Raw genomic sequence first — 16,579 nt, 5'->3', positions numbered from 1 at the left:
TAACCCATTATTAATTATATGATTTAAAAGTTATATTAAAATAATAATAATAATATAAATTTATAGATATATACAAATATTTAATTTTAATTATATATGATTTTAAATTAACTCTTTTAAAAAAAATATGAAATTATTTTCCTTATTTTAATTTTAAGTTTACAAAATAAATTGTATTTATTTATTTATTATTTTATATTTTAAGTTGAAAATTTAATAAAAATAAATAATTATTAATTTTAATAAGTAATATATATATATATATTAAATATATTCATTAATAATAAGAGTAATGATAGAGAATGGGAATTTGGGGACGCAAAGTCAGCGAAAATAAAATATTCTATTTAAACATATTTTCTCTCCTCTTATTAATTAATTTTTCTCTCTACCTCTTTTATGAATTAATTAATTTATCTCTCTTTCTCTCACTAATCAATTAATTTATCTCACTAATTAATTTATTTAAACCCTAAACTCTAAACCTTAAACTCTAAATCTTAAATCCTAATTAATATCTCTATTAATATTAAGGTTAATTTATTAATAATTAATGTGGAGAGAATAGAAATATTAGATAAACATTTATAAGTAATGAAACTACAAAAAATAAAAAAATAAGAAGAAAAAAAAAAGAGGGCATAAAGAATAAATAAAAAAATATTTGATAAATAAAGGAAGGGAGCTGCTTTTCCCACCCCCCTCCCTCACTCCTTAATTAACTACAAAATGACATATTTATCACTGTCACCTTTATATATTTACATTTCTTATTTTATTTATTTTACTTATTTTATTTTATTTAATTATTAAGATTTTTTATTAAATATAATTAATTAATTAATTTTTAATATTTTTAACTTTATTTATTTAATTAAAAATACAAAATATTATTATTTTTATATTACAATTATTTAAAATATATTAAATATAATATTATTAAGTAAAATATTATGATTAGATTAATTATTAATTATTATTTAATAGATAATTTTATTTATAAAAATATTAATAATTATTAATATTATGTTTGAATGATTATTAATATATAATATTATTAATTAAAATTAAAAATAGTTATTAATATATAATACTATTAATTAAAATTAAAAATATTATATTTGACTAATTATTAATATATAATATTATTAATTAAAATATTATGATTAGACTAATTATTAATTATTATTTAATAAATAATTTTTATAAGTATTTTAATATATATATATATATATATAATTAATATAATAAAATATTAAATATTTATATTTTATTAAATTAATACACATTTCAATATTTAATATATTTTAAATAATTATAATATAAAAATAATAATATTTTGTATTTTTAATTAAATTAATAAAGTTAAAAAAATATTAAAAATTAATTAATTAAATTTAATAAAAAAAAACTTAATAATTAAATAAAATAAAATAAGTAAAATAAATAAAATAAGAATATATAAATATATAAAGGTGATAAGGATAAATAAGTCATTTTTGAATTAATTAAAGAGTCGAGCGATGTTGGGAATATGGGAGGGTGTTGGAAAAGCAATTTGCATAAAGGAATTTGAAAAGTCATAAAAATATAAAAAAATAAAAGAGATAAATTCATAATTCAACTAAACAATGATATTAATTAGGGTTTAGGATTTATGGTTTAAGGTTTAAGATTTAGGATTTAGAGTTTAGGGTTTAAGATTTAAAGATTAGGGTTTAGGATTTAGTGAAAAAAGAAATTAATTAATAAATCCAACATTTTATTTAAATATATTATTAAAATATTTAATGTGAGAGTTTATTGTAAAGTATTGAGTTATTTTACTTAAATATCAAAAAATTAATGAAATAATTAATCGTGATAATAGGGATAAATTAATCGATTAGTAAGAGCAGAGAATATTTTGAGTTTAAAAAGGAATATTCTATTTTCCTGAATTTTCGCGGCCCAAATTTGCGTTCCATATTATTACTCTAATAATAAATTGCATATAATTTTTTTTTTTTTTTTTTTTTTTTTTTTTTTTTTTTTTGATAAACACAACTTTTAGTTATAGAAGAACCTGATTTACACACAAGTATTGATTCTCCTAATTGCGGTCTTATTTGTACTTTATAGCACAAATATTACTATTTTTATTACCATGTGTCTAGTGTGGGCAAATTAAATGTTCTCATTCAAAATATATATGTAGGCAATTTATTACTCCAACATATAACATATAATAGTTAAATCATTACATGTTAATGAATTGATTTGATCAATTAATATATATGAATAGAAAATTAAATTTGGTATATGCATACAAAAACAATAGACATGGAAGTGTAGTTAAAGACTACTTAGATGTATGACGGTTACTTTTGAGTCGTTTGATCAAAACTCAACTTGAGCTTGATTATGACCAAGTTCGAGTCGAGCCGACCCGTTTAATATTTGAGTCGAGTTCGAACTCATATAATAATTGTTCGATGACTTTTCTAGTTTTTTCGAGCCTTATAATATATAATATTTTTTTATATTTATTTTAATATTAAAACCTAAAATTTACAATATTTTTTTTTTCATTCTCTATGTTCAATCTCCATATATAAAATCCACATTATTATATTATATTACCCATAAAAAGAAACTTTAATTCTCTAGTATATTATAATAAAAATATATTCACAATTATATAATATATATTTATTTATTTTTTCACAATTTTTCTCACTTATTCACAAATAGTTTTTTCCCATATTTCTCTCACTTATGCATAAGCACTCTTCCCTATTCACAATTTTTCTCACTTATTCACAAACATTTTTTCATCTATTGTCGCTTCATTTTTTTATATTATTTCATTCGATAATTAATAAACTCAAGTTACTCAATTATTTTTTTGGTACGTAAGTTTGATATTTTCGTTTTGAAAATAAATTTTGGTTTGAGTTCGAACTCGAGTTTGAATATTTAATTTTAGTTTTAAGCTTTTCGAGTCAAGCCGAACTTGTAGGTAAGGTAAATAGTCGAGTCGAACTCAAATTTATAAAATTGTTTGAGCTCGAATTCGAGTCGAGTTTAAAAATATTTAGTCGAGTCGAACTCAAGCTCAAGCTGGTTTGAGCTCGGCTCATTTGTAGCCCTAGGTAGATCATAGATGTTTAACATACCCATTAAAAAAATTTAACCAATAAATAAAGTTCAACTGAGCTGGAGGAAAGAGTTTGTACTTAAGCCAATGTCAAAAGAATTGGGAAGTGCATATTGATAAAGATGGAATGATATGCATTGTTAAAATTGGTTAAAAATATATAATAACAAATAAGTTTTAGAGAACAAATGAAGTCCAATAAAGTGTTTAATTAGGCTCATTCATATAATGATAGGTGTTTGTCATGATATGATTTTTTTTTTGTCTCCAAACAAAATACCTAGATTTCTTATGAAGAAAGAGTAAGATATAATTCAAATTCAAATTCAAAAACCATTGTAACAAGGATATTTGAACTTAATATTAAGTGATTCTAAAAATATAGAAAATCAGTTGGTGAACATTGAATTTTAATCCTTTTTAAATATTAAACTGTTTTTTCTTTGAAGTAAAGTTGGAACAATAGACATTTACAGAAAGATTTAATAAATTTAGACAGCATGCCCTTTGAGATCATTTGATAGGTAATTGTCAAATTGATTCTAAAGCACAAAAACCCATAATTAATCAAATTAGTTTAGAATAGATATGTAATCAAGTTAAGACCCAAGTTCAAAAGGATTTACAAATTGAAATGCAAATGAGAATCTGATAAGCTTGAAGATGATTCAAATACAAAAAACCCACATCGGCCCATTTGAGAGAAAACATCTAATTACAATAGGCTTCAAGAAATTTGAAATTAAAAATAGCCAAGTTTTGTCCAAACAAGTTAAAATCGAAAAACTCTAAAAGAGACCTATGTCAAATTCACTATTTATTCCGGAATTCTACGTAGATGTAAGTTATAGAATTTGACTATAAAGTCATTTTTTTATTTGTAGAAATAGTAATATCTCTAAGGCCATACAACCCAGAAAAATTGAACAATTTTATCAAGTTCGAATTCCCGGTCTCCCATGAGTTTTCTGTTGATGATTCAGATTTCTTCGGTCTATTAGATGATTGAATTAAGCTAAAATTTCTTATGGTTCCTTTTTTCTAGCTTAGTTGACCAAGTTTTAATTGGGTTGACCAGGTGAGTTTAATTTTATTTTTATTTTCCTACAAAATACAAACACAAAAATCAAAACTAACTATTTTTTTTTATATTTTAATTATTTATTCACTTATATTACTATTTATTTTGTGTTTTATTTGAAATTTTTCAGTATTTAATCAATTCGGAAATTAGTTGATAAAACACCATTTTCGAAACTAATTATTTATTTTAAATAATATGCAATGAGCCCATTTATTAATTTTGGAAAGCATTATAAGATATTTTTTTTTAAGTTATGAAATTGAAGTGTAGAAAATGAGTTTCATACACATGCTAACTATCTATTTATAGAAAATGAACAAAATATTGTAAAACTAATGATCATGTAGTTTGAGGAAACTTTTGATTGATTAAGAAATTAATATAATTGAATGATAGTCAAAAAAAAAAATATTCAAACACATAACAACATTTCAACCACACAAACCTTTAAACATACCAAGCAATAAATAAAATAATATTAAAACTATACTCTACTTTAGTAACTTTACCTTCTTAGTTTTGTGCTTTAAACCTTTCACACTTTTATTCTCCTCTTTCTCCATACTTATATATATTTCATTTACATCCATTGTTCTTTCTCTTCCATTCATCTAGGGACGAATCTAAACATTTAAAAAGAAAAGTGACATTACCTTCAATTGTTTTTTAAAAATTCAATATAATTCATTATTTTTTAATTTATCTAATTATTAAAAACACTGTATAACTTATCATATCCACTTGTTTTATCAAACTTTTCTCGATAATTTTTTAAGTATACCTTAATTTTTTTTCAAGCCCACCCAAACCCTAAATCTTGAGTTCTTCCCTGATTTTATGTACTTCCTCTTAAAACCAACTTTGCTCTTATCATTTTCATGCTAGAATTATCCTTAATTAGATCCTAATTTAATGTGTGAGAAATTAAAAACTGAATGGCGGAAACGTATCTTAATTTGATGAATCATGAATCTTCTCTTTCTTAGACTCTGCATGTATGGAATGATTCTTTAATCTTCTCTTTCCTTAGACTTTCTTTATGTGGAATGGTTCTTCCATTTGATGAGTACGACAATGGATTTCTCTCTCTGTTGATTGGGACGCAAAGGAGAATTGGTCGTACATAAAATGGAGACCATTACCGTTACATATAACTAACATTAAGTTAGTTATTATAGTTAGATTATTTCTAATTCAGTCCCTTCATAAAATTAGAAATGACACTTAGGTATCCTCACTTTATATTCATGACAAATACACTATAAGCCATAAACTTAATCACATTAGATCACATTATTTTGACTTATATTAAATATGACAATTACACAATTATTTATTATAATAGTGACCCTAAAAATTCTAACATTTCAAATTTAAATAATAAAATTTCCTCCTTTTTATTAACCCACAACAACAATACTACATGCAATTGCACCCCAAGTTAATATCAACATCTCTTAATTTGAAATTATGCATTTCAAAAATCTTACACAACTATTCCATCCATTACAATATTTATAAATGTAATACTAGATGAAAATTTATAATCAATTTTAACAACCTCGTTTCAATCATTAACCCCATTCATTAACCAATGGTCTTACATATTTCCCTTAATTATAATCAAATCTTACTACGAAACTAAGACTTATTCGCATACCTTTACTTTTCTTTTTCATCTATACATAACACTTAGGGATGACAATGGGTACCCGTATACTCGATACCCGTGGGTACCCGATGGTCGGGTTCATATTCGGGTATTTTAAATTGGAGTCGAAGTCGGGGATAGAGAGTGAAAATGATTACCCAATCGAGTTCGAATTCGAGGATGGGGATTGGGAAGTGTGCAAAACCCAAACCCGATACCCGAAATATTAATATTATATATATATTAAAAATTTTAATGACTTTTCAAATATTACATTAATACCATCATTACAAATTTACATTAAATATATTAATTAATTAGTTATACCAACACTCAATTACCACTCTAACACGCCATCATTAATTTAATTTATATTCCCCATAACTCTTAATCTTCCATTTCTTTAATAACAAATATTTTTCCTCTCTGTTCACTTCTTATTTCAAGAATAACATTTTTTTTTTAATTTTTTTTCAACATTTTCTTTAATTTTTGTTGAACTTATCTCTAATTCTACATGAAATTCATGTATGTATATTATTCAACTTCTACAATATAACTATACAAGTAAATAATATTTTCATATGTAATTTTAATATTTAATATTTAATATATTTAGAAAATAATAAATAAAAATTCATATTTTTATCGGGTAATGGGGTACCCGTAGGGTATCGGGTACCCGACGAATCGGAGATGGGGATAGAAATAGATATATCCGTCAGTTTTGGGGTCGGGAATGGGTAACAAAATAAAAATCGGGTTCGGGGATGGGTACTTCGCTACCCGACGAGTAGGGTTCCCGTTGTCATCCCTAATAACACCTATTTAATACTCTCTCATATTCTTTTTATCGTTATTTTTCACATTTTCACCAAACGATATCATACCATTCAAATAATGTATCTAGATCTAAATCATTTTCCTTATAACATTTAAGTTCAGGAAATACTCACTCCATCTCCCCTTCATCCTTCTTTGTCTTGTCAATCATTCTCTCTTCCAATTATACAAAACCTGCACATTACATCAATTCTTACATATTCATTTTCGACCCATGAGCTGATCAAAACTAATTAAACCTATAGGAACAAAAGAAGTTGATACTTCTCTATTTAAATATTATCATTTCAAACCAATCAATACTCAAAATATTTGATACTGAAAAGGGCAAATATATGAATTACTTGATACTTAAGAGGTGAATATATGAATTTTTACATATTTGAGTGGAGTTTCTTTATTATACATATTTAAGTTAATTGAAAAGATATTTTTCTTCTTTAATCCATAGCTTTTAAGGTTCAAAATTAATGCAAAAATTGTTATCTTTGATTTTTCTTTTATTATGATGGAAAGTAATAAATGTACAATCATTTGAGATTTTCAAATCAATAATAGAATTGGAATAAAAATTAAATGTTGCTATATTTGTAATGAAAAACAACCAAGATAATAAAAGCAGCGTCACTATTTCCATATATACCTATTTTATTTATTTAAATAAATTGTAATGAAAATATGACAATCTCTCACCGAAGAAACAAAGGAGACAAGTATTTTACCATGGCAAAATTTAGTATTGTGTATTTGTCTTGCATACTCTTATTAGTTATTTTTATGTTCTCAATTATTCACATCAGGTCTGAATTAATATACGAAGAAAGAGAGGTGACATTTCTACATTCTTTTGCCCTTATCTAGTTCAACTAATTTGAACGATCTATAATCTGAATTTTTTTTCTTTTGCATTCAACTAATGATGAAAATATATATTATTTTTTAGGTATACATCATTTACATGGGAAGTCTTCCTGAAGGAGAGTACTTAGCTCGCTCTCATCATGTTAATCTGCTCCAAACTTTAGGTCATAACAATAAGTATGTGGTTAAATAATTATTAGTTTTTGTTTTTGTTGTATGTCATATTGAGTTGTCACTGTTTTTTTTTTTTTTAGGGTTAATAAAAGAGAATACTTTTTGAAGTCCAAATAAATTAAACTTTTTAATTAAATAAATAAAATATGAGTTAAAACAAAAATCAAGGAAGATAATTAGATTATATTATAAATCCTAAGAAATATGTGTTTGATATATCTCATATATACCCTATCATTATTGGCATTAGTCATTTATGCATGCTTATATGTAATAGGATGGTGACGAAGACATTAATAAGAAGTTATGCAAGAAGTTTTAATGGTTTTGCTGCCAATCTCACAGCATCAGAAGTATCAAAATTGAAAAGTAAATATTTTATCTCATTTTTTTATAAAGAAAATAACATAAATTCTTAATAACTAATTTTTTTTCTTTCATTGAGTTATACAGGTGTTGACGAGGTTGTTTCAGTTTTTAAAAGTCGTAAATTTCAGATTCAGACCACAAAATCTTGGGATTATCTAGGCATGACCCTGGATGTCCCCAGATATCCAACTATTGAGAACAACATCATAATTGGGCACTTGGACACCGGTGTGTTACCCGAGTCACATAGTTTCTCTGACCAAGGTTTAAGTCCTATCCCCAAAAAATGGAAAGGTGCATGTGTTGGTGGCAAAAAATTCTCTTGCAACAAGTACTCTCTTTATTTAAATCAATATTGTTGTATTATACATAAGTTATTTTTGATGTACCATGCACCGTATCAATTAATGTAATTCGATCCTTCTTCAATCTTGTAATATAGGAAATTGATTGGAGCGAGGTTCTATGACCTTTTCGATGACAAGGCAATGGATATAGAAGGTCATGGGACTCACACAGCCTCTATAGCGGCCGGTAGAATATTGGAAAACACCAACTTTTTTGGTTTAGCAAATGGAACCGCTAGAGGAGGTGTTCCGTCAGCTAGGATAGCTACTTACAAAGTTTGCACAGCATTGGGCTGTTATGATCATGATATGTTGGCAGGCTTCGATGATGCAATTAGTGACGGCGTTGACATTATTACCATCTCGATTTCTTATGGCCATGCCTTAAACATTAGTGAAAATTCAATTTCCATTGGCTCATTCCATGCACTAGAGAAAGACATTTTAACTGTAAATGCAGCAGGGAACAACGGGAATAAAGGGATTGGAGCTACAACGAGCATTGCACCATGGATATTTTCAGTCGCAGCTAGTAAAGATAGAAACGTTTTCAACAAGCTTGTCCTTGGAAATGGACACACAATCGCGGTAATTAAGTTATAATTAATTAACCTAATTTATCCAAACCTACTTATACATTTTTTATTTAAAACTTTTGTAGTTTTAGAGCTCACTTGCATAATTAATAATATGCTTAATGCATGAAGTAACAACTGATAATTTATTCTTCATATCTAAACATAATATATATATTATTAGCATTGTATTACATTTAATTATTTTGTCACATCCAAGCAATTCCTTATAGACTGACTACCTTTGTTTAGATTAAGAATTAGAATTAAAAGTTATAATTCAATGTTGATTTTTATGTTTGTTAGATAATTTAAGAATATGCTAACATTAAACACTAAAATTAATTAAGAAGTTGTAGTTAAAAAATTACATAGCAATATTTAATTATGTGATAAGTGTTTTTGTGAAAAGTTTTACATTTTGTTTTTTTTTCAGAGTAAGTGATGAACACTTTATTAATAAAAAATAAAAAAATCTAATAGTATGAATATATGAAATGTAAATTATTACTGGTTAGTAATTTTGTTCCAAATTTAACTGTGCAATCTTGATTTTTCTTACAAATATCTTTTTTTTCTTTTTTATATGTTTTACATTGTACATTGCTAAAAGCCTAAAATGTTTCACTTATTATAAAATTTATATGTAATATATAGAGTATTGCGGTGAATACTTTTGAGATAAGTAACCAAAACACGAGATTGGTGTATGGAAGAGGAGTTAGCCATCAATGTAATGAATCATTAGCAAGGTAATTAAAAAAAGTCCACAGCATTTAATTATTTCTTGTAGCTAATTTCTCCATTTAACTTTTGTCCAAATTTGAATTAATTTCAGGCAATGCGCAATTGGTTGTGTAGACCCACTCTTGGTCAAAGGAAAGATCATATTATGTGATTTAGACTCTACTGACTTAGATCATGTTTTTATAATGGCGGGGAATGCTGGTGCGAGCGGGGTTATTGTTCGACTAAATGAAACATTTAAAGACTTGGCTCCAATCGTACCCCTACCCACTGCAATTATTAATGATCATGATTTTCATTATGTTGAATCTTACCTCAAGTCCAAAACATTGCACTCAGCCCACATAATGAAGACTGATATTGTTCGCAATCACGCTCCCATAGTAACCGCATTTTCTAGTAGAGGGCCGAATACAATTCTTCCAGAAATATTTAAGGTATAAATACATGTAACATACATTCTTTTGCATCATTCTTGTTGAAATATTTTTGCATCTTTTGTTTCATGTTGTTATTAATATGTATGCATGGCATGCAGCCTGATATAGCTGCGCCGGGCTTTAATATCTTGGCTGCATTTTCACCATACATTGATGATGTAGTACCCTTGAGGAATTTTAGCTCACTAAGGAGTAATTACTCATTGTTATCCGGAACTTCCATGTCGTGTCCCCATGTTGCGGGTGTAGCTGCTTATGTGAAATCAAAACATTTTGATTGGTCTGCTTCTGCTATCAAATCATCTATTATGACTACAGGTACGTAATTAATTAATGAAGTAACAATTCAATTTAACCATTGACCCATAGCTAGGTTAAGAGGGTGACACTTTGTTATTTGTATTGTTGATAAATCCCTAGTCAATTAGTTTTACTTTTTAAGTAAAAAATTGAATTAATTTACTAATTAATTTGCATGTAGCGCTGAACATGAATGGAAAGTATAATTTAGATGGTGAACTTGGGCACGGAGCAGGACATATTAATCCAGTGAAAGCTAATTACCCTGGACTTGTATATGAGACTTCCATAGAAGATTATTATCAAATGTTTTGTAGTTTAGGTTCTGAAGGAGATAAGTTGAGAAAGATGTTTAGAGCAAAACATAAGTGTCGAAATGGGATGAGAACGTCTTCAAAAGATCTCAATTACCCAGCAATGACTGCCTCAGTGCATAAGAACTCGTCATTCACTGTTCAATTTTTGAGAGTTGTGACAAACGTTGGACATGCGAACTCAACATATTACGTAGAGATTAGTAGAGACGATGACACTGTCCATGTCAATGTGGAACCAAATGTCCTCACTTTCACTAAATTGAAAGAAAAAAAAATCATTTTTGGTGACTGTTACAGGGAAATTGCTTAACCAAGATCACGTTTCTTGTTCTTTAACGTGGTTTGATGCTACTCATAAGGTGAGAAGTCCCATATTCTTGTATGATTCATCAATTATTTGATTTTTGAGTAATAATTTATATTGATCATATCCATATTCAATATGTCATGCATGCATTTTGTAAGTCAATGTTCAATTAATTAATGTATCCATGGCTATCTTCACTAAACTTAAACTTGGGTGGGTGATCAGTAATAATTAATGTAATTGGATTGTTGAAAAAAAATAAAATATGATAATACGTGAATGTTTTGTAAAAACAAACTAAATATCAAACGGGCTCTTATACTTCTATATATTTTAATTGGAGCCTATATATATATATATATTTTTTTTTTAGTTAGTAGCTGATACTCTTCTTCTTTGGTTTTTTCTTTATTTATATTTATTTAAAAAATACTTTTATTTATCGACAAAGAACAAATTTATTGATACTTTTTTGGTATTAGAAATTGTACACCATCAAATTGATTATTATTTTTTTCCGAGAGTCACCTAATTTAATTTACAAAAATTAGAAAATAATTGAGATTATTTAAAGTTTGGTGTTGGTTACACGTGAAAATATAATCGGAAATAGGTAATATGTGTCCGTCTAAAAGATGGTCTCTACTACTAAAATGTTAGGTTTTAAATTAAGAGACATTACAAATTTACACTGAATTGAAAATTTAAATATATCACATACTACTAATGTCGTAACCTAATTTTAGCCTTTCATGGACAGAATATGCTATAAGTATACATGTATGCAACTAGAGAGGGTAGAAAATAGTCAAAAACTTGAAATTATTTCAAAAATTAAAGTTGGTACATCACATGGTCAAGAATATTATAAATATCATGTAGTAATTTTTCTAATATATTTTTTTTGAATAATATATAGAACTCAACTTATGAATTTATAAACAATAATAAAATTGAGAAAATATTCTAAACTTAAAATTTGGATAATCTGCATAAATATTAAGAAGAGTATAAAATGTATTAAAAATAAAGATTGGGAAGCAAAAACAAAACAAGTCCTAAGTTAGGCTTGGACTTAGGCGTGCTGCTTGGTTCGGAGGATAAGAATTCAAGGTTGTGGTGGTTTGGGTTTCGGTTCGGGCTTATCCGTAGGATCGGATTTAGGTCTGATCCGAGGTCGATTCTCAAGCAAGCGAGATGAAGATGTGGTTTTCTTTTATTTCTTTTAATTACTTTGATTTAATTCAAAATAATTTACAAATTGGGTAAGTGAAATTTCAGTGTTTACAAAGTCGAATTCGAAATCGATCAAGTATATGGCAACTCACTCGATTCGCCTTCAAAATTTTGTACCGCAATTTCTAAGAATATTTCTTGTTGGTTGTGGATCTGGCGCGTCAAATTTACTATGAAGGTTCCGGACATAATTGCTTAACATCTTGTTTTGTAACTTAAAATTCTTAAAACTCTTTCTATTGGTTCTCAAGTTTAATTTAATTTAAAAAGCTGGAAACAAATCCAGCAGCAGTACAGGCATAGAAATCCAACAGCAGTACATAAACATAGATCCCATAGATAAATAGATAAATAGATAAATAGAGTGACTCCTCTTCTTATTATTATTCTTATTCTTCTTCTACTTCTTCTTCCTCTGATCTGCCATCATCCCCGCCTTTCTTAATTAAGAAAATAGTTGAGAAAAACATGATAAGCTGAGATCATTTAAAATAGAGAAAATTATGAATGATGATATATACTTACACGTACATGCAGTTAGTTAATTACAGGCGGCTTGCGGGTCGATGGTTAAGTATTTGAGACCGCAGTTTCTCTGGAAGGCCCTGGCATGATCGAGGTTAAGGGATGAACCTACTGCATGTGCAGCACTTCGAAAGCATTGGCAGAAGCTCTTGGCTAATCGTGGAGATGCAGCAGCTGCAATAGCATGATCAAGTTCCTTTGCGGCAGAACAGCAAGATGCAGGCGGAAGGACGAACGTCTTTGTGGACAAGTAGACTTCACATGGTCCCAGCAGTTTTTTTATAGCCTGACCGCAACCGACCGTTATAGACCGTGCATTGCCGGTTCTCATGATAAATATCAGCACCAGCAGCATCACCATAGCTACCGTCCACTTCTTGGTCAAGTTCAAGTAGTAGTATTCCATCCAAATTATCAGACTTTGTGTGTGTGTGTGTGAGTATTTTTTTCAATGCTGGTGTGAATTTCGTAAGAGAATTCATCACCCTTTTTATAACAAACTTTTGAGACCTTGTTTGGTTTCATATTCAATTTATTTAAATAACCCAATTCACCCGTACATACATAGTTTCATCTTGTTTTCTTAATTTATCTTTTTATTAAAATATATATATATATATATATATATATTTTTACTAGTATCATCTTTATATTTTTTTTCTCAATAGTCTTTCTTACAAATAATTGTAAGTATGAGTTTTAGGGTAACAAATTAAGCAGCTCGCATTCTTTCTGTGTTTTTTGGGTTAGGTGTCGTATACATTTTCCATTAGCGCGTTACTAATAAGAATTGAACTTGTAACATTTTTTTCTCTTAGGTTGACTAATTAGTATACTAATATTATTTGACTAATAATTTGTATTAATTTAATATTATATTTTTTTTTTACTAATTTCACATTTAGGTTTTTGATATGATACAAGGTTATAATAAATTCTACCTCTTTCAAATATTTTTTTCAAAACATTAAATAGTCCATGACCCCATGTACCTTTTTCTGCAAAATGAAATTTTACATTTAAAAAAAATATATTTAAAAAGTTATCAAATTGAAAATAATTTTATTTTATTTAATTGAAAAGTGTGTAAGTAATATAAAATGTGTGAAAGTTTCAATTTTTTCTATTATATTTACAGAAAAAAACTGAATTTTTTTTTTTTGTCATTTTTATCTTAAAAAGGTTCAATAATTAGGCTAAAAAGTTAAGTTTCTCTTTTTTATGTACAATCAATTCATGAGAGGCAAAAAAAAAAATATGGTTTTAAACACTCAAATTAATTTGAATTATTTGTTTCATATTATACTTTTGTTATTCTTATCAATATATCTTATTTGGATTGAAATTAAATTAAAAACTGAATTGTATGATAGAAAACATTTAAAAACATATTTATATAGAATAAAATATTTTAATTAATTATGACTACACAATTTATAACTTGTTTTTGTGTTTGGGATTTTATTGATTAAAAAAACAAATTGATAATAAGGGAGATTATTTGTGTTTTGTATTTAAAACCCTATATCAATTTAGCTTTATACTCTATATATTTTAATTAATTATAGAAACATTTTTTAAAAAAAATTATTTAAATAACCCAATTCAATTCACCCGTACATGGTTTTATTCTGATGCAATAAGCCACTTCATATAGTAAGAAAAAGAAGTAAATGAAGTTTGTTGAAACGTATCCATCATCTAATTAATGAATTGTATTTATTTAAAAAAAAAAAAACTTAATACAATAAATTTTGTTATAATCTTTTATGTTTTTTTAAATTGGAAACATAATTCTTCAAATCAGTTTCTTAATTTATCTTTTTATTAAAAAAAAACTATTTTTTATGAATTTTTACCAATGTCATCTCTATATTTTTAATTTTCTCAACAATCCTTTTGACATTAATTGTAAGTATGACTTTTAAGGTAATTATAAATTATAAATAAAAAGTTTATTTGAATGTTAAATCAGTTGAATTATTATAAAATATTTAAAATTTAAATTAAGTAACTGGATTGTTGAAAAAAATTAAACATCATAATACGATAATGTTTTGTAAAAACAAACTAAATTAATATCAAAAGGGCTCTTATACTCCTGTATATTTTAATTGGAGCCTCTCTCTCTCTCTATATATATATATTTAGTTAGTAGCTAATACTCTTTTCTTTGGTTTTTTTCTTCATTTATGTTTATTTCACAAAATTTATTCATACATTTTTTTTTTTGTATTAGACGACACTTTGAATATGTTTTCCTAATTTTGTTTGAGAGTCGTCACCTTCTTATGTGCCCATCTAAAAGACGGTCTCTGCTACTAAATTGTTGATTTTATATTACATGACAAATTTACACTTGTAACACAAGGAAAATTCTCTAATCCCAGAAAAGGGTCAAGATTTGAGAAATTTCAACATCAGGTGTATCATGGATCTTTTTAAATAAAACATTTAATAACGAATCTATTTGAAACTTGATTAATGTTGGGGTTGGGAAGGCATTGTTATTCATATATGCCTTGGGGTCCTTTTTTAAAAAGTCAAGTTGGTTTAGGTCATAATACGACCTAGGATGATAAGAGAAATGATCCCACAATTATTTGTGATCATTTCCCTTTTAGAACTTTTTATTTTGGTTGATAATAACCGAAGTTTGAATTTCTAAAATTTTCAAATATTTTTTCTTTGGTTGGAAAAAGAGGATCTAGGCAGAACGAACGCCATTTTGCTCTTAGGCATGGAAACTTTGACGCGTAACTCGCGCTCTTTCTATGTTTTGTGTGCGATATATATATATTTCATTAGCGCGTTATTAGTGAGAATTGAACTCGTAACATTTTGTTCTCTTAAGTGAATTATTTTCACTTAATCAGGAATGATTTTACTAATATTATTTGGCTAATAATTTGAATTAATTTAATATTATATTTTTTTTACTAATTTCACATTCAGGTTTTTGATATGATACAACCTCTTTCAAATATTTTTTCAAAACATTAAATAGTCCATGACACTATGCCCCATGTACCTTTGCAAAATAAAATTGTACATTTAAAAAAAAATATATATATATATATATATATATATTTAAAAAGTGATCAAATTGAAAATAAATTTATTTTATTTAATTGAAAAAGTAATATAAAATGTGTGAAAGTTTCAATTTTTTTGAAAACAATATTTATTATTTTTGTCATTTTTATCTTAAAAAGGTTCAATAATTAGGTTAAAAAGTTAAATTTCTCTTTTTATGTACAATCAATTCATGAGAGGCAAAAAATGTACACTCAAATTAATTTGAATTATTTGTTTCATATTATACTTTTGTTATTCTTATCAATATATTTTATTTGGATTGAAATTAAATTAAAAATTGAATTGTATGATAGAAAACATTTAAAAACGTATTTATATATAATAAAATATTTTAATTAATAATTTAATAAATTATGACTACTCAATTTATAACTTGTTTTTGTGTTTGGGATTTTATTGATTAAAAAAACAAATTGATAATAAAGAGATTATTTGTGTTTTGTATTTAAAATTTAAATGTAATAAAAATAAATAATTTATTAATTTTTAGTTAATAAATTAAATAATTTGATAGAATAATAATAGAATAGAAAATTAAAATAGAATGATCTCTTGCTAACTATAA

The 16,579-nt window shown here is 26.2% G+C and overlaps 2 protein-coding genes across 2 annotated transcripts; one reads left to right on the top strand and one right to left on the bottom strand.

The window, feature by feature from the left end:
* The first annotated feature begins 7,675 nt into the window (after positions 1-7,675).
* On the top strand, positions 7,676-11,157 carry LOC124943805 (subtilisin-like protease SBT4.3). Its single transcript, XM_047484276.1, has 8 exons — positions 7,676-7,755; positions 8,030-8,121; positions 8,206-8,452; positions 8,564-9,056; positions 9,701-9,795; positions 9,882-10,227; positions 10,329-10,548; positions 10,712-11,157. The coding sequence occupies exons 1-8, from the start codon at positions 7,676-7,678 to the stop codon at positions 11,155-11,157; spliced, it is 2,019 nt and encodes a 672-aa protein (XP_047340232.1).
* Positions 11,158-12,931: 1,774 nt separating this feature from the next.
* LOC124943804 (non-specific lipid-transfer protein-like) lies at positions 12,932-13,276 on the bottom strand. The gene has a single exon (XM_047484275.1). It carries the CDS (start codon positions 13,274-13,276, stop codon positions 12,932-12,934), a length of 345 nt encoding a protein of 114 aa, XP_047340231.1.
* Positions 13,277-16,579: the final 3,303 nt, after the last annotated feature.

The sequence above is a fragment of the Impatiens glandulifera genome, chromosome 6 (assembly GCF_907164915.1).
Source record: "Impatiens glandulifera chromosome 6, dImpGla2.1, whole genome shotgun sequence".
Lineage (NCBI taxonomy): Eukaryota > Viridiplantae > Streptophyta > Magnoliopsida > Ericales > Balsaminaceae > Impatiens > Impatiens glandulifera.
The sequence above is the reverse complement of the archived record's forward strand: the minus strand, read 5'-3'. Positions and strand labels throughout refer to the sequence as shown.